This window comes from Euleptes europaea, chromosome 3 (genome assembly GCF_029931775.1).
Source record: "Euleptes europaea isolate rEulEur1 chromosome 3, rEulEur1.hap1, whole genome shotgun sequence".
NCBI lineage: Eukaryota > Metazoa > Chordata > Lepidosauria > Squamata > Sphaerodactylidae > Euleptes > Euleptes europaea.
This window is the reverse complement of record NC_079314.1, coordinates 91,812,967-91,833,798: the sequence shown is the minus strand read 5'-3', so window position 1 is coordinate 91,833,798 and position 20,832 is coordinate 91,812,967. Positions and strand designations below refer to the sequence as shown.

General features: G+C 46.0%; 1 protein-coding gene across 1 annotated transcript; it reads left to right on the top strand.

The window, feature by feature from the left end:
- The first annotated feature begins 7,627 nt into the window (after positions 1-7,627).
- Positions 7,628-20,616, top strand: GCAT (glycine C-acetyltransferase). Its single transcript, XM_056846695.1, has 9 exons — positions 7,628-7,826; positions 11,049-11,179; positions 12,070-12,171; positions 12,923-13,069; positions 13,560-13,714; positions 15,330-15,412; positions 16,284-16,455; positions 18,959-19,080; positions 20,397-20,616. The coding sequence occupies exons 1-9, from the start codon at positions 7,628-7,630 to the stop codon at positions 20,546-20,548; spliced, it is 1,263 nt and encodes a 420-aa protein (XP_056702673.1). The 3' UTR covers positions 20,549-20,616.
- Positions 20,617-20,832: the final 216 nt, after the last annotated feature.

Below are 20,832 nucleotides of genomic sequence, written 5' to 3'. Positions count from 1 at the left end.
GGCAAAAGATAACAAAGTTTGGTGCCTGAACTATTAAAAAACCCTTGGGAATTATGAAGGATCTTGATGTGACAGTCTGGGGAAGTAAAGCTTTCTCCAAGAAAAGTCAACAGCCGAATAGCCACCAGATGGCAGCCTAGTAAGGCATTTCACTTTCCAATCAAAAGAAAAAGGCCTCAAACTAGTCTGTTTCAGCTGAGAGGCTGATTTGTAACTTGGTTCCTTGCCTAAGATTGTGACCCTATGTAAACTAAGGCCCGTGTTTGCAGTGATAGCTACTATAATGCACAAAAATGTGTCTGTGAACACTTTAGGGACATGCACTAGGAAGCCCCAATTGTCTTTTGCTCCCTGCGGTGTGTCCGTTGTGTGTTTACCAACACAGATTTCTGCTTCATTCTAGAGTATACGTGGCAAGCACATGGCAGCCCCTGGGACAGGGAAATAACTTGCTCGTGGTTTGTCACTTCAGTGCTTAATCAGTTGGGTAAAAGCAGCTGCCTCTTTATTGTGTGGTAACATCAGATGCACTGAGCTGATTGCAAGGTCTCTGCCGATGCTACAATGGAGAGGGGCACCCTGGGCAGAATGCCTGGCACCTGTGGAGTACAAGAAGCTATTGCATAGAATGAGTGCATTGAACCCCTGAGACGCCTGTGCAGATGTGCCTATGTTAATAGAAATCAATGCAATGGTTACACCGGGAGCCAAAGTTCTGTATGCAGATTGCTTAACTGCTGAGACTCGCTCATGCAACAAGGTTTCCTGCTTGGGTTCAGGGACTGAGGGTACACATAAAGTCCCCAGTGTGAGATGAGAGATGGGACAGTATAGATTGGAGGCAGCTGTGCACCTACACTGCAATATATATATAAAATAAGCAATTCTTAGCCCAAGCAACTACCAAAAGTGCTGCTGGAGTACAGCTATAGATTCAGCAGAACGTTTATTGGACCAGTCACTTGTCTCTGTCTAGCCTGCCGTGGCACAGAGTGGTAAGCTGCAGTACTGCAGTCCAAGCTGTCCTCACGACCTGAGTTCGATCCCAGCAGAAGTTGGTTTCAGGTAGCCGGCTCAAGGTTGACTCAGCCTTCCATCCTTCCGAGGTCGGTAAAATGAGGACCCAGCTTGCTGGGGGTAAAGGGAAGATGACTGGGGAAGGCACTGGCAAACCACCCCATAAACAAAGTCTCCCTAGTAAACGTCGAGATGTGACGTCACCCCATGGGTCAGGAATGACCCGGTGCTTGCACAGGGGACCTTTACCTTTACACTGCCCTGAGCTTGGCAGAAAGTGGGGTATAAATGGAATGGTGGGAAATATATATGGTGTTCACAAAGCCTATTCATATGCAGGCACCAAGTCATGTGATTTGTTGTCTACATCTGGGTGATGCGAAGGGAAAGTCAGAGGGAATCTTTGAGGTCCTGTAATGACAGTTCTGGGTGGGTTTTCATCTGGGCAGCCTATGGAGTGTAAATAGGCCTGGCTCACCTGTAGAAGAATGCAGTGATGATGAATGGCAAAGACCTAAGGTGATGGACTGGATGGCTGACTGCAGGTAGCAAGTTCCAGCTGTGAATGTTCACATAAAAAAAATAGAAAACAGAAAAGTAGCCCAGCAGGGAAAAAAGGTTCCACGCCATCTCTTTGCCTGCTGTGTAGCCTGTCTACTTGCTGGGATTTTTTGACATAGGGAAGCATTCCCAAATGCGATCCTCCGCCTGCAGTTGGACTCGTCTCAGCCCATTTGACTGCTTCAGCCTTCTGCTGACTTAATCGCCTGCGTGTTACCTGTGCCTCAAATAAAGGCTTGTTCTAAAGCCCATCTGGTTGTAGAAAGCAGGTGGTTAAGGTATCAGTTCTTTACTACCGAGAAGAGTGCCTTCCCCTTGTAAAGCCTCCACTGTCTGAATCCAGTTATGGAATTCTCAGTGTTTCCAGTGTCTGTGCCTCCACCACAGGGGAGTTCAGTGCCAACTTGCAAAGAGGGCAGTCCTGCACTGAAGGCATTGGAAAGATATATTCACACGTTAGAGGAGCGGAGTCAATGCCAAATGTGTTTCATGCCAATAATCTCTAATCTGGAGGCAATTTGGGGTTCCCTGTTATCAAACATGTACTGACGGCGCACCTGTTGTTAGCCGGCAACAAAACATTGTACATATGCCTGGTTTCCAAGGTCCTAGGTTATGTTGCAGTGCACATGATATAACAACTGCTAAAGTTTAGGCAGGTCTAGAAAACCTGTAAGGACCTCATGAATGCTGCTGTGGGTTCTTAATGGAACACAAGCAGGATATAAACAAATAGTTTATCTCTGTTCAAGGAATCACTGTGCAGTAGCATTTGGTGAATTGTGAACATAGCCTAAATCAGGTTAAATCCAAATATTCCTATGTTTAGACTGCAGTTTGAATGGTCAGCTACTAATAAAAGTTAATCTGTCTTCAGACTTTAAAATGGAGCTTTCTCACTTTCACAGCTAGAAAAGCAAGTTGAAAAATGTAACCATGTATTTAGGAATCATTCAGACATCATGCAATCTAATAAGAAGCAGTGTACACTATGAATAGCAGAGTCCTGTGGCATCTTAAAGATGAAACAATTTATTGTGGCATGAGGGCTTGTGGGCCAAATGCATAACGTGGTAGCCCCAGTGAACAGGAATGCCTGTCAAAACTACAGAAAGAAGAAAGGTAGGGGAGGAACGTGAGAGGCCAAAAGACCAAGCAACATAAATGAGGCAGCTAGAGCACAGACAAAAGATTGTCAAAAGGGCCAATTAGAGTGTGCATTGAACCATTCCTAATTAGTTATGAATTGGCAAGCAAGAAAAGTAGAGTATAAATATCTAAGAGAGCCAGTGTGGTGTAGTGGTTAAGAGCAGTGGTTTGGAGCGGTGGACTCTGATCTACAGGTTTGATTCCCCACTCCTCCACATGAGCAGCAGAGGTTAATCTGGTGATCTGGATTTGTACCCCACTCCTACACATGAAGCCAGCTTGGGCTAGTCACACTCTCTCAGCCCCACCTTCCTCACCGGGTGTCTGTTGTGGGGAGGCAGTCTTTTCTAAATGCATTTATCCTTCTTGCCGGAGGTTGACACAGGCTCAGAAGAAACCTTCTTTGCTTTAGATTCCGAATGCTCGGAACGCGGCTTGGAACCAGCAGATGAGGATGGATCCGACTGCAACGTTGGATCCGACTGGACCGCTTGCTCACGCCCGGCTGCCGAAGTCAAAGCTGGCGTCTCTGAGCAGGACAATGCCTTTTCGTATAACCAGGCGTTTAGCCTGGCAACTCTGTCATTCCTGGCACGAGGTGTAAACTGAAGGCAAATAAGGCAAGAAGCCATATTATGTGCCTCACCTCGACAGCGCACACACAAGGTATGATCGTCCGTTTTAGGCATTTTATTATTACATTTCTGACACTTCTTAAAAAGTGCTGTGTCAGAGGGCGATATGATCGCCAAAATTCCAAAAGAATTCACCACGAGTGTTGGTAGCAATTCGCTAACAACTAGCCGAAGCCAGAAGGTCCTTTCCCAGTGGCGGCAGAGAAAGAACGGAGGGAATAGGTGGGCTCCACCCTCTAGAGGCCGCCTTTTGGCGGGAAAACGGACGCATGCACGTAGGCGCAGCGCCCCCTATTCTAGAAGCTATCTAATCCTCCCGGCGACAGGCCTGCACGTGCGCAGTCCCAATGTGGGAATGCACAGAAGCCTGTAATTAACAGAATTAAACGTTGCAATATTCAACAGCATTTGAAAGGGAAACTCAAAGTGTTCAGTGGCTGGAGTTCATTTGCAAGTTTGACACTATCTGACCCAGGGCTCAGCAGGAACAAGGAGTCTCACACTCACTACATAGTCCCTTTTAATGTGCTTTTTTCATTTATTTAGAGTTGGTTTTTAAATGCCGACTTTCTCTACCACTTCGCATCATGACTCTGGTAGTCCTTGGAGGACTCTCATTCAAACACTAGCCAGGGTTGGGGTTGAGAGTGTGTGACTGGCCCAGGGTCACCCAGCAAGCTGCCATGGTGCACTTGGAGACTTGAACCGGGGTTTCCCAGGTCCTACTCCGACACCTTAACCACTGCACCTCACTGGCCCTCTCAAGAAGCCCCTTTATCCCCATAAAATCTCTTTGGGACATTCAATTCACCTGCTGATTATTCTAGCATCCCACCTACCCCCATATACCTTAACTTAAATATTTAATTTGTTTTTTAAGAGCCATATTTGGTTCCATACTGAGCCACATTGCCTCTAGAGCCACAGATTACAGAACCCTAAATCAGCAGTTGTATGAAGCTGGCAAATACGTCTATGACTATAGCTCAGGCATTCAGGAGGGGCTGTCACTAGGTAGTAAAGCACTTGCCTAGCACGCAGGGGGTCTCAGGTTCAGTTCCTCGTGTCTCCAGTTTCAAAAATCAGTTACAAGAGGCTTATGTTTGAGAGCTATTGCCTGTCAGAGTGGACAGGACTGAGACAGGCAGTCCAATGGACTGAATTCATACAGGGCGGCTTCATGTGTTCATCTCATTCCCCTTTGCCTATATTTTTTCTCTATAACTGTGAGTGTGTATATGTGTGCGAACGCATATGTATATGTGTGAAAACTTTATGTATCTGATGAAGCAGACTCTAGTCCACGAAAGCTTCTGCCACAATCAATCTGCTAGTCTCCAGAACTCTTTATGTTTTGCTGTACCAGACTAACACAGCTGTCCCTCTGGAATTGGATGTCTCTGGGGGATATCACTGGGTAGTCTATAGCCACTCCCACCTTCTCCTGCCAGCATTTATATCAGTAAGGCAGTGGGGGGAGGAATAAAGGATGGACTGAAGGGAGAAAGGAGAATGGAGTAAATATTAGATAGCAGAATAAAAATAGAGAATGGCATTTTTTTTCCTGACAAACTTTGCTTAATATGTGAGAATGATAAATGTTGCTGGAACACACAGCTATTCTCTGTGTTGGAAACCAATTAATATAAGTGTGTATCTGTGGAGAAGTTTACATCGGGACCACAAAACGCAGCATACAAACAAGGATAAAAGAACATGAAAGATACTGCAGACTTGGCTAACCTGAGAAATCAGCAGTGGCTGAACATGGACTGACACAAACAGGACACAGGGTCTTATTCCAAGACACTGAAAGACTGGACAATTCTACCAACTATTTTGTCAGATTGCACAGAGAAGCCATTGAAATTCATAAACATCAGCACAACTTTAACAGAAAAGAGGAGAGTTTAAGAATGAATAAGCCTTGGCTTCCTGTTCTGAAAACCTCCAGACTAACAAAGACAACATTCAACAATAGCCATGCAGATTAGCTTTGGATTACACACATTAACAGATCACTTCAGGATACAATGGTTCCATATTAACATACCATACCCTCATTAGCACATTATCTTGATACTTACAGGACAATGATTAGCACATTACTTTTGCAGGACAATACTCAGCTCAAACCCAACCCCTTTCTGATTATATATTACTCTTCCTACACCCTTGACACTGAGAGACACTGTCCTTCAGTGTTACTACTCTGAAGATGCCTGCCACAGTTGCTGGCGAAACGTCAGGAAAGAAAATTCCAAGACCACGGTTACACAACCCGGATAACCTACAAGAACCAATGAACTCTGACCGTGAAAGCCTTCGACAACAGTCTTCCCACAGAACTCTGCATCAAAGAGCAAAACCTATTGCATTGGCAATGTTAGAGCAAGATTTGAGTCCAGTAGCACCTCCAAGGCCAACAAGATTCCCAGGGTATAAGCTTTCGAGAGTTTGACATCACAACTTCCATTTACAGAATGTGGACTTGTTTTTAGAAGAGGCAACTGTCTGGTTAAAAAAAAAATCTGTGAGGACTGGCAACTCTTCCCTCCCCCAGTTAGTGCAGCAAACACCACCAACTCAACTCAAATTCCCTCTAGTTCAGGAGCGGTGTTCTTATGATCACTGTAATCTGTTGAAAAAACATAGCCACCATGTGCCAACATTTAAAAAGGGGATAAGGGGCAAGAAGTAGTTATGGTATCACTTTGCTCTGGTTAGACCTCACCTATAGTATTGTGTTCAGTTTTGGGCACCGCAATTTCAGAAAGATGTAGACAAGCTGGAACGTGTCCAGAGGAGGGCAACAAAGATGGTGAGGGGTCTGGAGACCAAGTCCTATGAGGAAAGGTTGAAGGAGCTGGGTATGTTTAGCCTGAAGAGGAGAAGACTGAGAGGTAGGGTTGCCAACCTCCTGCTATTACAACTGATCTCCAGCTGATAGAGATCAGTTCCCCTGGAGAAAATGGCCACTTTGGCAATTGGACCCTATGGCATTGAAGTCCCTCCCCTCCCCAAACTCCGCCCTCCTCAGGCTCCACCCCAGAAACCTCCCACCGGTGGGGAAGAGGGACCTGGCAACCCTACAGAGAGGTGATATAACCATCTTCAAGTACATGAAGGGTTGTCATATAGAGGATGGTGCCGAGTTGTTTTCTGTTGCCCCAGAAGGTCAGATCAGAACCAACGGGTTAAAATTAAATCAAAAGAGTTTCTGTCTAGACATTAGGAATAATTTTCTAACAGTTAGAGCAGTTCCTCAGTGGCACAGGCTTCCTTGAGAGGTGGTAAGCACCCCTTCCCTGGAGGTTTTTAAGAAGAGGTTAGGTGGCCACCTGTTAGCAATGCTGATTCTATGACCTTAGGCAGATGATGAGAGGGAGGGCATCTTGGCCATCTTCTGGGCACAGAGTAGGAGTCACTGGGGGTGTGGGGGGAGGTAGTTGTGAATTTCCTGCATTGTGCAAGGGGTTGGACTAGATGACCCTGGTGGTCCCTTCCAACTCTATGATTCTATATACCTCAGGAAGGTGATCATTATATCTTGGCAAACACTTCTGCACTGAAAAATCACTGTCCACTTAATTCACATTTGGGATGCAAATAACTCATATACAGTATAATGTATGGAGGCTTGACAAAGGGGGAATAGAACCCTCCATTTGTGATGTAGAAATCCCCCCTTTCCCCAGTCATCTATCTGTTCCATTCATCACTCAACTAGAAATATGGAAGAATACAGGTCCCGCCTTGCATATTTTTATGGTGGGAGCCCATGAATCACAGTCCGCTTTGTCAATGCCCTTGTTTATTCAGACTCCTACTAAGGTATATTAAATGGGTTTACGCCTAGGAAAGCGTTTTTAGGATAGCAACCTTAGGCTGCAACCCTAAAACCTGGTGGGAGTAAGCCCCATTGAATAAAAGGAGACTCTCTTCTCAATAAACATGGCTCGCATTTGCACAGTTAGGTTGTAATCCTAGGCACGCTTGCCGGGTTGGAGTAAGCCCAATGCAACGGAGACATGCTTAGGAGCGTGCAGCCAGCTATGTCCGTCCCGTTCAAGATCCCCACCCCCCGAATCGCAAAGCGTACTGTCGAAGGGGGAGTCTGTCTCTTTAAATACACGAAGGAGTTCTGCTTGCATCGAGTCTCTTAGCTTCCTGATTGGTTATTTGAGCCTACACCTCCTTCCACATGGCTGTCCTCCCCCCCTCCCCCCTTTTTTTTTGATCTCCAACTCTTTCTGGTTGGGGGGATGTGGTGCAGCCGGCTTGTCCGACCCCCGCTTTCTCTGGGGCCCTGCAGCCCTTTCAGGGCGCAGTCTGCTCTCGCCCAGCTCAAGCACGTACTGGAAAGAGAGCTGGAAGGCATCCGAGGGGCCGGGACGTGGAAGAGCGAGAGGGTGATCACCTCGAAGCAAGGGCCGCGCATTCACGTTGAAGGAAGCCGAGGCGGTGGGTGGGGCAGGGCTCTGGAGTGGGGTGGGGGGAGGCATTCAGGTGGAGACTGACGGGGTGGGGGGAGAGGGCGCGTCGAGGTGGGGTAGGCGTTGCATTCAGAGGCGCAGGTATTGCATTCAAAGGCTACAAAAGGTATTGCATTCAAAGGTATTGCATTGAAAGGCGCAGGTATTGCATTCAGCTACACCTGTATGCTGCATTGTATCTGCATATCATGCTTCACCCTGCCAGAGATCTATTTTATGGTGATTCTGCTTTGCCTGCTTATTAAGAGTTGGGAGCCACTCCGAGAATATTGTTTAATTTTTTTTTTTTTTGCTTGGGTAGTGTTTTTTAAAGGGGTTTTTGTAATAGCAATCCACTGCTGCCTTCCTGTTTGGTGGGATTTGCCATCAAGTTTTAATTGACTTATGGCGATCCCGTAGGGTTTTCGGGGGGGGTTACCGCCCTTTGTATTCCCAGCGATGTATTAAGAGTTTGAAAATGTTATAAAAAACATCGCTTTAAAAGGGTTTTTGGATACCATGGCTTATAAATGGTTGGAAGACGTCTTCACAGCTAAAGGGGCCAAACAAAGTGCGAACAGTATTTTTTATAACGTTTTCAAACGCTTAATACATCGGTGGGAATACATAGAAAGTGCAAACAGTATTTTAAATAACATTTTCAAACTCTTAATTCATCGCTGGGAATACAAGTGCGGTAACCCCCATCAAGGCAAGAGACGTTCAGAGGTGGTTTGCCATTGTCTGGCTCTGCGTAGCCACTCTGCTTTTCCTTGGTGGTCTCCAACCCCGGTATTAACCAGGGCCGACCCTGCTGAGATCTGATGAGATAGAGCTAGCCTAGGCCATCCAGGTCAGGGCCTTGATGTTAGAAGGAGTATAAATACTCCTGTTCCTAGGAGTAAATACTTCTGTCTGGCTGCTTTCATGCGTCTGCGTGAGTTGTCCTTTATGAATGCTTATGCTGAGATAAATTGTGTTAGTCATAAAGGTACCACTGGTCTCCTGTTTTATTCAGTGGCACATAAGACTGATTTGCAAAGTCTCTGGAATAAAGTTTCTGCAGGAATTAAAAGCTGTGTCTCTACTGAATGTTGCCTGTCATGTACATGTGAAAGACACCCTGCAGCTGCTAGTGAACAAAATGGTGTCAGCCCTAGAGAATCTGAAGAAAGTATTATAAAGTTGCCCAGCGAGTCTTTTGCTAAACAGGATAGTTTACTGCTGCCCTACTGAATGGAGAATATACCTTCAAAAACCCCTCTGTTTGCAAATCTGATTGCAGAGCATATAGTGTTGCAACATATAGTGCTGCAAAACCCAGGCTTTGATGGGTAGGCAAACATCCCTCAGCCAAAACAGCCCAGTCTGTGGGCAGCTATCTTGGCATGCTTTAAGGGAATTACAAAATAGGAGACAGCTGCTCTTATAAATGTAGGCCGTGAAATACCTATGCATGCAGAAGTTCCTTTTATAACTTCCTTTCCTTTAGGAAAGGGGAAAAAATAACAGACATTATTTCAAATAATTGTGCCATATGGAAAAAGCAAAGATATTCAGCATGATTATTATTAAAATTGTGTAATTAAAAAAAAAAAAGCAAGGCCAAGGCTGAAGTTGGAGAATGGGACTGGAGAGAGCTTGCATAGTCATGGGTTGTAAAACTTGACACAGCACACATATGCCAGTAATTGCCTGGTGGTGAATAGAACCGAGAATTTTGAGCTGGTTGACAGACTGGTTTATTTTTGGGGTAGAAGTCAGCATCGCTTTCTGTGACCTTGTGTACTTAAACAATGAGAAAGGATGTTATGTTGGATTCATATGCTGCTGTGTGAAAGGCTGAAAAATGCAGGTGTGTTTTCTCCCACCCCATACCTTGTTGGGCCGATGAAAGTGGGAGTGCAGGGTAGCTCAGCAAAAACCTAACTGGCCAGGAACTGCTCTGGGATTTATCTCAGACTCTCTTCCAGGCACAGCTCCTTCAGTCCACACTAGAGTGAGCTGGCCTAGCCCACCAGATCTGCCAGTACTAGTCACAGAGCAAACAGCAAAGCTTTTAGTGCCGGAGGCACCATTCCTACAAGAGCCCGCTCACCTTATCCAAGAAAAGTTCCATCTTACCTGTTTCATTCTACTGACTCTCCAGAAATCTATTTGAAGCAGCTCAAAAAAATGAAAGCAAACCAGTAAAATAATTATTTAAAAAACTTAAGAATTACCAATATTAAAAACAGCATACAGCAACATTTATCAGCCTAAATTAATATCCGCAAAACAATTCGTAGGCTAGAAGCCTACCATAAAAAACAGTTTTGAAAAATTAAACCGTTCAGCTTAGGTAAAAATGTTTTTGGCCTGTTGCCTAAAGGATGGTAAGGTAGGTGCCACATAAGAAGGGGGAAGCGTTCCAAAGACGAGGTGCCACCAATGAAAAAGCCCTGCCCCTGTTGCCACCCACACCTCACCTTCGCAGATGGTGGCACAGAGAGCAGGGCTTGGAAGACGATTTTCTGAAGGTTGGATGCTCGTATGAGGGAGAAGGTAGTACAGCGGCCAATTTGTTCTGTTCAGTCTATCACTGGCATGTTGTAGCAAGTGCTTTTCTTATTGGTTTATCACATTCATGCATGGATTTCTGGTAACCTATGCTTATACTCTCAAAACAGATCTACTTACAGTGCCTGAACTGGAAATTCTTTTTCTGTTCATTGTCAGCGTCTCCACCTGGTGCTAAGAGCAGCATTGCTTTCCCTTTCTTAGAACAACCTTTCACTTGTTTAGTGCTGAAGCTTCAACTGTCCTTTTCTGTTCCTGTAATCTTGAAATATCTTTGTCCACAAAGGCAGTCCTAGGGCAACAAATACTGGAACTCTTCAGAGGGTCAACGGTCCAGATTGCTATTTCCTTGCTTTGTCCATTCCAGGGGCCCAAATGTAGCTATAGCTGATGAACAGTTTTATTACAGTATACAACTGATCTCTTTGGCATGTAGGAGAAGTACCAAGAGGGGTGCCTAACTTGTCTTTTTGCTGTCCTTGAGAATTTGGCTTATGGACAAATCTTGTGCCTTTTGGGGTCCGAGCGTGCTGGGACAATCTGGGTTTAAGCCTTTTTCAAATCAAAAGGAACCAAGTGACCTGAAGCCAACATCTGTAGCCACTGCTCCTTTCTTCCTGCTGATTCCTCTCCCCTCCCCCTTTTGTTGCAGATATCCTGAATTTCTGTGCCAATAATTACCTTGGACTCTCCAGTCACCCTGAGGTGATTAACGCTGGACTAAATAGCCTGGAGAAATATGGAGCTGGCCTTAGTTCCGTCCGCTTCATCTGTGGAACACAAGTAAGAAAGAACAAGAGTGTGGAGCCAGAAGGGGTTTCCGTTTTTTCCCCCCACCTCTTCTATTTCCATTGATATAACCATATTTACAATGCAAACATGTTAGAATGCCACTCACCTTCTTCGGTAACTGCCATGGCAGAAGTCTTTTTTACTAGGTCCATTATTATTTTATTAAATAAAGGAATGATAGCTAGTTTCTAGTGCTAATATCGTGCTTTCTCCTGTTCTCAGTGCATCAGGCATGCTGAGTCTCCAATTTCCCTTTCAAGGTAAAGCTGCTTTGGTGACCAGCTTGGGCTGAACAAGGGTACAGTGTGGTTTGTATGGGTCAGGGCATCTGGGCCATCCCAAATGGCCTGGAAACATCAGTAAACACAGAGTTGAATCCAATAGAAATTTCCACTGATGGAAGAGGGTTTTTTTGTTTTTTTTACTGATCTCCCCATTGCATGGCAGACCTCCGATTTGTCTCTCATGTTGTTCCTGAGGGTTCTCTGTAGGAGCAACATTTTGGGCTGCAATGGGTTGGGAAGGCAGAGAGGTTCCACTCCAGTGACAGAGAGATTTTGCCCAGGACCCAACCCAAGATGTAGGAGGCTATCTCAAAGCCATTTCTCCCCTCAAGGTTGCTTGTGAGGGTTTTTTTAAATTCTTGTTATTTATTTATGTTGTTTATAGTCCTTTCTCACTGAGACTCAAGGCACAACGTAAATCAATGCAGTAAAAAAGATGATACATCTAATAAGCAAATGGAGCTGTCATCTGAACAAAGCATGTATTAAACATGACATGCAGAAGAGTGTCCTATTATAATTTTAATGACTGCCAATTTTGTCTTCTGTCCGTATTTTGTGTTCTTTGTTTTCCCTGTCTGCTTTCCAACTCTGCAGAATATACACAAGGAGCTGGAGGAGAAGATTGCTCGTTTCCATCAAAGAGAAGATGCCATCCTCTACGCCAGCTGCTTTGATGCCAATGCTGGAATCTTTGAGGTGTGTAACACTTTATGAATAGGGTGCTGATGGTGGCCACTTGAAATTCTGAAAATTTAAAGTATGTTTGTCTGGGGGTGGCTGGTTTGAGAGAAGAAGGAAGCCCAGTTGATATCAAAAAGTCAATCTTCCTATGAGCAAAATAGCTGCCTTGAAGGATGAAAACTGATCCATAGTAGGGAATGGACAGGAGCAGATGCAGTAGGAATAGAAGCCTGGCTGCTTATCTCGTGTAACCACATAGCCAGATCTAACCCTGAAGTCACTGAATTTAGCTGAGCCTGAACCTGTAGATACACCTTAATCTGGCCATGCACTTGTCCCTTGTTTTGAGGGAGAATCTGTTTCACATGAGCATCCGCCATATACCAGGAGTTGACCATTGGGTGAGGGGTTTTGGCTCAATGTTAGAACATCTGCTTTGCATACAAAAGGTCCCAGCTTCAATCCCCAGCATCTCCAGTTGAAAGGATCAAGTAGTCAGTGATGTGAAAGACCTGATACCTTGGAGAGCCACTGTCAGTCAGAGTAGACAACACTGACCTTGATTGACAAAGGTCTGATTCGGTAGAAGGCAGCTTCATGTGTCCATTGGCTTTCCTGAGTGGCAGTGCTCTCCAGTGTCTGGTGCAGAGGACTTTCCCACTTTTACTACTTGACATTTTTAACTGTGGATGAAGGGGATTGAATTGGTGACCTACTTCTCGGAAAGCAACTGAGCTTGCTGTGGTTTTTATTTTGGTATGCCAAGGCCCTACTGACCCCAGAGGATGCAGTCCTTTCCGATGAACTGAATCATGCCTCCATCATTGATGGGATCCGGTTGTGTAAGGCCAATAAATATCGCTACAAGCACATGGACATGCAAGATCTGGAAAGCAAACTGCAGGATGCACAGGTAAGTTGGAACTGTTTCTCCTAGGATGATCTGTTAGCATGTTGCTTCGTGTGACAGGACTGGCCTGCTAGATTGCAAAGGATTGGTAATATTGGAGAAATTTAGGCAATATTGACCATTACTTCCATCTTGCCTTGTTGTGCAGTCCATAGCGTACTGCTGAATGGGACTTGTATTTTCAGTTCACATTGGGCTGGACAGTGTTTTTTTGTGAGCCAGGTGTACAGCATACAGCATGCCCCAATCTCTTCTGCCATGCACCGAGGTAGATGCTCAGGGGTTCCTCCACAAGAGCGTTGATATGGAAAGGGTTCCCAGAAAAATTTGAAAACAATCGATTATCCATCAGGTTCTGTCCAATGCTACGGTTCTGTGTTTGTGTATGATGTTCCAGTTCTTCGTGTCAGCATCTACCTCCCGTTCCTCACCAAAAGCAGTATTTTTAAGTATTGCAGGCTTTTGCTTATATGCCACATGGTCATCTTCCCAGAAACATCGCCTGAGGTTGGTGGCCACTGATGGTGCCTTCTCCATGGATGGTGACATTGCTCCCTTGAAGGAAATCTGTAGCCTGTCCCAGAAATACAAAGCCATTGTTTTCATTGACGAATGTCATGCCACTGGATTCCTTGGACCCAATGGGAGGTATAAGATCTGATTATCTTACTTTGTCTCTTCCTCTGGTGCTGAACCATGTAATACTTGTAGGGGAAATCCCATCTGATTCCTGCTGGCCCCCAATTACTCTCCCACCAGGCTGCTTTCTCTCCCTTTTTCAGCTCTCCTTTGCTTTCTGGCCTTTTTCTGGGGCCTTCCAGCAGTGCCTGCCAAATTTCCCTCTATGTACATGGTCCCATTGTGCAGATTTTTTTATCCATATTCTGGAGCCATGTTCAGAATTAGATATATAGATCACACTCTCCCTATGTTTTACACTCTTTAAAAAAAAAAAAACAGCCCATATTATAATGCCCCCATTTAGATCTACGGTGCGGCCTCATCTGGAATATTGTGTGCAGTTCTGATCACTTTATCTCAAAAATTACATTGCAGAACTCGAAAAAGTACAGAAGAGGGCAGCCAAGATGATTAGGGGGTTAGAGCACCTTTCCTATGAGGGAAGGTAGAAGGGTCTGGGACTTTTCAGTTTAGAAAAGAGATGACTAAGGGAGGGACATGCTGGAGGTTTATAAAATTATGCACAGGGTGGAAAGAGTTGACAAAGAGAACGTTTTCACCCTCTCCGCAATTACTAGAACTTGAGGACATCCAGCGAAGCTGACGGGAGGTAGATTCAAGATGGACAAAGGAAATATTTCTTTCCACAAGTGGTTAAAATGCAGAAATCGCTGCCAGAAGATGTGGTGATGGCCACAGGCGAAGACAGCTTTAAGAGGGTATTAGACAGATTGATGGAGGATAGGACTATCAGTGGCTACTAGCCATGTGACTAAAGGGAATCTCCACATTCAGAGGCAGTAAACCTCTGAATACCAGTGCCAGGAGACAACATCAGGAGAAGGCCTTGGCCTCTGTGACCTGTTGTTGGACCTTCTGAGGAATTGGTTGGCCACTGTGTGAGACAGGATGGTGGACTAAATGGGCCCCTGGTCTCATCCATCAGGTCTCTTCTTATGTTCGTATTTGAGAGGGTTAAGAGAGTTCTACTCCATTGTGTTCTGCTATTCCAGGTGATCTGTCATTGATATTTAATCCATGGTGTAAATATAACAGCAGTTAGCACTGCTGCGTTATAATATTTTATGATGTTGTGTAATGCCATCACCTTTAACTAAAGTGCAAAAGTCTGGCTTTAATAAAATGGGCCTTATAAGCTCAAATAAACATTTTATTCTGTTTAATGCTGGGATAAAACAGAAGTCCAGTGGTTACCTTGAAGTCTAACAAAACCTTCGGTGCTACTAGCCTCCGGTTTTATTTTGCTTCTGTAGGCTAGCACAGCTACCTATCTGAAATTATTTAACAGTGGGTCTTTTTGTAGAACCTCCCGTGATGTTAACAGGGAAAGAAGAATCTTGGCAACCCTTCTCATTTTAACAGTAGATATCCTCTCTTCCACCGCTACCCCTTTTGGCCACAATCTTCTAAGTAAGTGGGTCACGGTTGCCTGTACCAATTTAGATTGAATGGGATCTTGAGACTTTTCCCCTGCTGTGCTGGGAAAAAACAAGTTGCGCGAGATGGGAAACAAGCAGTGCCTGAGCCGCCTAGGCTAATAAAGGTAATTCTCTCCTTGCAGGGGCACTGATGATCTCTTGGGTGTGATGGACCAAGTCGCTGTAATCAACTCAACCCTGGGGAAGGCACTTGGGGGAGCAGCAGGTGCAGTCTCTAACTAGTGCTGTCCCATCTCTGTTTGCAAAGGCTTGAATTTTGTTAAAATACCCAGCTGTGTCCCACAACTCTGCCTAGCAGCACCATCCATGATCTCTCACCCCTTTCACATACCCCCCCATATGTCCAGTATTTTGGCCAAAGCTAAGGAGATTAGACCTAATGAACATCACTGCAGCAGGGGCAGTTACTGAAACTAGAATAGGGGTGCACTGGTGGTCTCTGAACCGAACCCATTGTTCAACCATGATGCCATGGACCCAGCAGCCCAGTGGGGACATTTGTGTGTGTGTGTGGAGGAGGGCATTTGAAGACAAGCATTGTCTTCCTGGATGAGCAGCTGATATAACCCCTGCACCAGGAAGTGCCACTGTCTTCTCCACCACAAATGTAGAGGTTAAACCTTGAGCAAAAGGCCATCCAGTGACTCTTTCTAAAGAAAAATTGGAGGTGGGATTGGGACAACAAAGCCTTCTGCTATCCAACTTTCCTTATGGTAGCACCTGATGCCTTGGTGGAAGGAATTGTCTGTTATGGTTATCTTTCACTGACTTGCTGGGCACGGAGCCACGCTAGCAGAGAGGAAGGTTATTCCATGGCGTGGCGAAGCCCTTGGGCAGCCATTTCCTGCTGTTTGCTTCCTGCTTTTCTTCCTTAAAGATTTCTCTACCAAGAACACAAGAACACACTACTCATGTACCAAGGCCCATCAAGGTCTTCCTGGGTTTGCTATTTGCCTAGGACTCCAAAATTTGAGTGTAAGGGATGGTATCAAGTACTTGGTAGGCCACAATGTATGGCTTATTGGGTCCCAGGTTTTGTAAACCAGCTCTATCGTAGTAATTTCTTCTCTTTGCAGGTGGCTACACCACTGGCCCCAAAGCACTAATTGATCTTCTGCGCCAGCGCTCTCGCCCTTACCTCTTCTCCAATAGCTTGCCTCCTGCTGTGGTGGGTTGTGCTTCCAAGGCTCTGGATCTGCTCATGGAGAGCAATGCCATTGCGCAGTCCATGGCTGCCAAGACTACACGGTGAGAGAAAGAGAGTGATTGTGAATTATAGAATCATAGAGTTGGAAGGGACCACCAGGGTCATCTAGTCCAACCCCCTGCACAGTGTAAGAAATTCACAACTACCTCCCCCCCACACACACCCAGTGACCCCTACTCCATGCCCAGAAGATGGCCAAGATCTGTGGAGCTGTGTAACATCCTAGTTGGGGCTTTCAGTACCCTACAACAAATGGGCAAGGGCCCACCCACCAGGGTCTCACTGGATATCCATGGCTTGGTTTATGAAATGTCCCTTAGCCCTCATTTTCTCCTTCTCACCCCCTGCTATTTCAAATCTCTCCTGTACATTGTTATTGTTATAACCCACCCTGCCCCTGCATAGCAGGGTTCAGGGCGGGTAACAACAATTTAAAATACGCTAAATAAATACAAGGATTAAAACTAAATTAAGAAACAGTACAATAGATGCACTAAGAAAGCAGCAGTGTGCAAGTTCTAATAGTACTCTCGGCTGAAATACAGCTGCCAGTAAAGGCACTGGGAGCAGATGCACACTGGCTAACCGGGATGACTGGATGATCTAAAAGTACATAATGTGGGGGGGGCACAAGTTCTAGGCCAGCTAATAGATTCGCTGTATACCGTCGCTGCCCTCAACTATATGCCTGGCGGAACAGCTCTGCCTTACAGCCCTGACGAAACTGAACTCGGGCTTCCCTAGGCAGAACGTTCCATCAGGTAGGGGCCAGGGCTGAGAAAGCTCTTGCTCTAGTCCAGGACAGCCAGATAGCCTTCGGGCCAGGGACCACCACTAGATTTTCTGATGATGACTGTAAGGGCTCACGGGCGTGCACTGGAGAAGGCGGTCCCAAAGATATGAGGGTCCGCGGACAGAGCTTTGAAGGTCAGCACCAAAACCTTGAACCTGAACCGGTACACAACTGGTAGCCAGTGCTGCTGTCAAAGCGCAGGCTGGATACATGCACTGCATGGTGCGCAGCCTGCATTCTGGACCAGTTGCAACTTCCAGAGCAATCTCAAGGGTAGCCCCCGTAGAGCGAGTTGCAGTAGTGCAGACTGGAGGTGACCATTTCATGGGTCCCTGTGGGTCCCTGTGGTCAGATCAGCAGGTGGCAGGTAAGGCAAGAACTAGCACGCCTGGTGGAGATGGAGAAAAGCTGTCCAGGCCACGTTGTTAACCTGGGTCTCCAAAGAAAGAGAGACATCCAGGATCACACTCAAACTCTTGACAGAGGGAGATGGAACCAACTGCAACCTGTCAAGGGCTGGGAATTGGACTGCCTGACCTGGACCCCCCCCCCTCAAAAAAAACTTAACCTCAGGACCTCCGTCCTCTCTGGATTTAGCATCAGGTGGCTCTGTTTCAACCATTTCACTACGGCTCCAAGGTCAGGGCCTCAGGGAGAACACCAGGCCAGCTTCCCAGCAACAGAAAAAGCTGTCATCTGCATATTGATGGCAGCCTAGCCCGAAACTACACACCAACTGGGCGAGGGGGCGCATAAAGATGTTAGAAAGCATTGGGGAAAGATTCGCACCCTGTGGAACTCCACACACCTGAAGGCACCAGGTGGAAGTTCCCCAAGCATCGCCCTCTGTCCCTGGCCTTGAAGAAAGGAAATCAGCCATTGCAAGGCAGTTCCACAGACTCCAGCGTTGGCGAGGCAGTAGGCCAGCAGATCGTGATCGACCATGTCGAACACTGCCAACAGATCAAGCAAAATCAGCAGTGCGGATCTACCTTGATCCTGCTGGCAACAGAGATCGTCTGTGAGGCCAACAGGGTGGTCTCTGTCCCATGACCGGGCTGGAACCAGGATTGAAAGGGGTCAAGGGCGGAAGAGTCCTCCAGGAAAACCTGGAGCTGTTCAACTACCTTACCCAGGAAAGTCAGATTAGACACAAGGCAGTAGTTGGCCAAATTGCTTGGGTCAAGAGATGGTTTTTTGAGCAGTGGATTTATAATTGCCTCTTTCAAGAAAAAACCCTTGAGCTAAGGGAAGAGTTAATAATTTCCAGGGAATCTCATACCCTCCCCCCAAACACTGGCCTTGACCGGGCAGGAGGGGCATGGGTCCAAGAGGCAAGTCGTAGGCTTCACAGCTGCCAAGGTCCTGTCAACAAGGTCCTGCTGATGAGAGCTGGCTGAATTGGATCAACATTGGACCCAAAGATGGCCAAGGGGCCTCCACTTCTGCCACTGTATCCAAATTACTTGGCACCATCTCAGTACTTGCCAGTGTTAAGAGAAAATGGTGACATATCCAGGACCAAAGTGAAGCAGCATTTGCTAGGTATCTTAATTTGTACTACCGGTAAAATGGTTTTGTAGAAGTTTCATAATTTGGAATGGAAGTAATATATTAAAATACAGTCCTGTCACTGCACAACACTTGAGAGGGACAGCTGGTACTGTTGTACTGACTTGTGTATCTGGCCAGCGATCTTAGGGTCAGGGAGATTCTGAAGAGAGGGATGAAAGCTTTCTTTTTCCTTTCAGGTTCCGAAGCAAGATGGCAGCAGCGGGATTCACCATTTCAGGAAATAATCACCCAATTTGCCCTGTGATGTTGGGGGATGCCCGGCTAGCGACCCTGATGGCTGATGACATGCTGAAGAGAGGTAACTGTGGCCTTTGATGTCTTTGCCCACAGATAGGCCAAGTCCAAGCCAGCCAGAGGTTGTTCTAAAGCTTCTGTCAGGGAGGAGGAAAAACTCACCTGCCACCTCCCTAGCTCAGAAGCCGTTCCATCAGAATGCCGTTCTTCTTGTCCATAAAATCAGTTCTGCGAACCAAGAGATAAGATGGGTATGCGAAGCTGGGTAAGACTTCATCTCTTTGAATACCTGCTGTTATGCATTTGTTAATTTACAAGAAGCCCTGCCAGTGTAAGGCTTCAGCTTTACACTGGCTGACTGGAGCAACATAGACACCTTTCTTTCTAATTGTGTCAGGTCAGATGAGCTGAAGCGAAGCTATGATTCCATTTTCTACATGGCATATTTCCTGACAGCTCTCTAGGGGGCAGCATTGGCCCTAGAAAGCCAGCCTCGCGTGGGCAGCCCATGGAGGCACCCTGTAAGGCCAAATATTCCCTTTCTTCTTGACCAGATTTTGAAGCTGGTTGAAGAGATTTTGCTGTCCTGTGTCAGCCAAAGTTTCCACTGGGACCTGTCAAGGATCATGGGGATGTACCTCTCAATAGTGTTGTATTGGAAGTATTGAACATTACCAAAGGCCTGCAGCCCAAACAATCATGTATTGATTTGAATTAGCCATTTACCTTCTCCCTTCAAATGCATTTTGCCCTTGTCTATTCTCCCCACCACCACCAGCATTGCTAGGTCACCCTGCTGCAGTGATTGTAAAAGCTACCACTGTCACTCAGGATAGACTCTAGACCTATCAACAGCTTCCTTCTTAATCAGTCTGATCAAGAGTCAAAGTGATTTCTATCACTCCTGTCACCATCTCTTGCTTTCTATAGCAAACAGCCCCTCTGTGTCAAGTGTTATGGAGTTTCTTCAGAGCCCCCACTTGAGGCAGGAGGTGGCTACCCAGTCTCGATCTCCTCTGTCTCTTTCTTCAAGCCATCTACATTTCGTTTAGGTTCCTTCCCCCCCCTTCATGTTTTCCCCGATTTCTTTCTTCCTTTCAGTCTCCTTGTATCTATCTTAACAACCCAGTCCTCAGGCTGCCTCTTTGAAGCTTAGATCCCAGCCAAACTGGCAGCTTTCCCTTGCCTCGCCGAAATAATAGACTGCAAAATGTTCAGTTCCTTGAGCAGTTGAATACCCTACCACCACATGGGTTCAGTCCTGATGCTTCACCAACCCAGACCATGTTATCACCACATATTTGAATCAACACATATTACCACCATCCATTTTTTGAGATATGTAAGCCCTTGTCCAACCTCTGTTTTCTCATCCAACAGGCATCTATGTCATAGGCTTCAGCTACCCAGTGGTGCCCAAGGGGAAGGCACGGATTCGTGTACAGATCTCAGCTGTTCACAGTGAAGAAGATATTGATCGGTGTGTGGAGACCTTTGTTGAAGTGGGCCGTAAACATGGGGCCTTGCCCTGAATGGCTGGAGAATACTAGGCTGTTCTTTCAAAACCTGAGGCTGGAAACCATTTTCTTTTTCCTCAGAAAGGAAGGCTGTTTGCTCATGGTGGGTTCACTTACCTCACTTTCACCTTTTGTTTCCAAAAGCTCATTGAGACAAATGTGTCAGCAGAGCAAGAGAAATGTACATATAGTACAGGAAGTGATGCATCAGACCACTCTCTGCTCTTTTTCCTGTCTCCAGCATAGGGCATTCTACCTCTATTCAGATTGGACCATGTTAGGACCCATGTCTGGAAGAC

Coding starts and splice junctions, on each gene's coding strand:
- GCAT (XM_056846695.1), top strand. CDS start 7,628: ATGTGGTGCAGCCGGCTTGTCCGACCCCCGCTTTCTCTGGGGCCCTGC. Junction 11,180..12,069: donor GCTTCATCTGTGGAACACAA/GTAAGAAAGAAC, acceptor CCAACTCTGCAG/AATATACACAAGGAGCTGGA. Junction 16,456..18,958: donor ATGGCTGCCAAGACTACACG/GTGAGAGAAAGA, acceptor TTTTCCTTTCAG/GTTCCGAAGCAAGATGGCAG.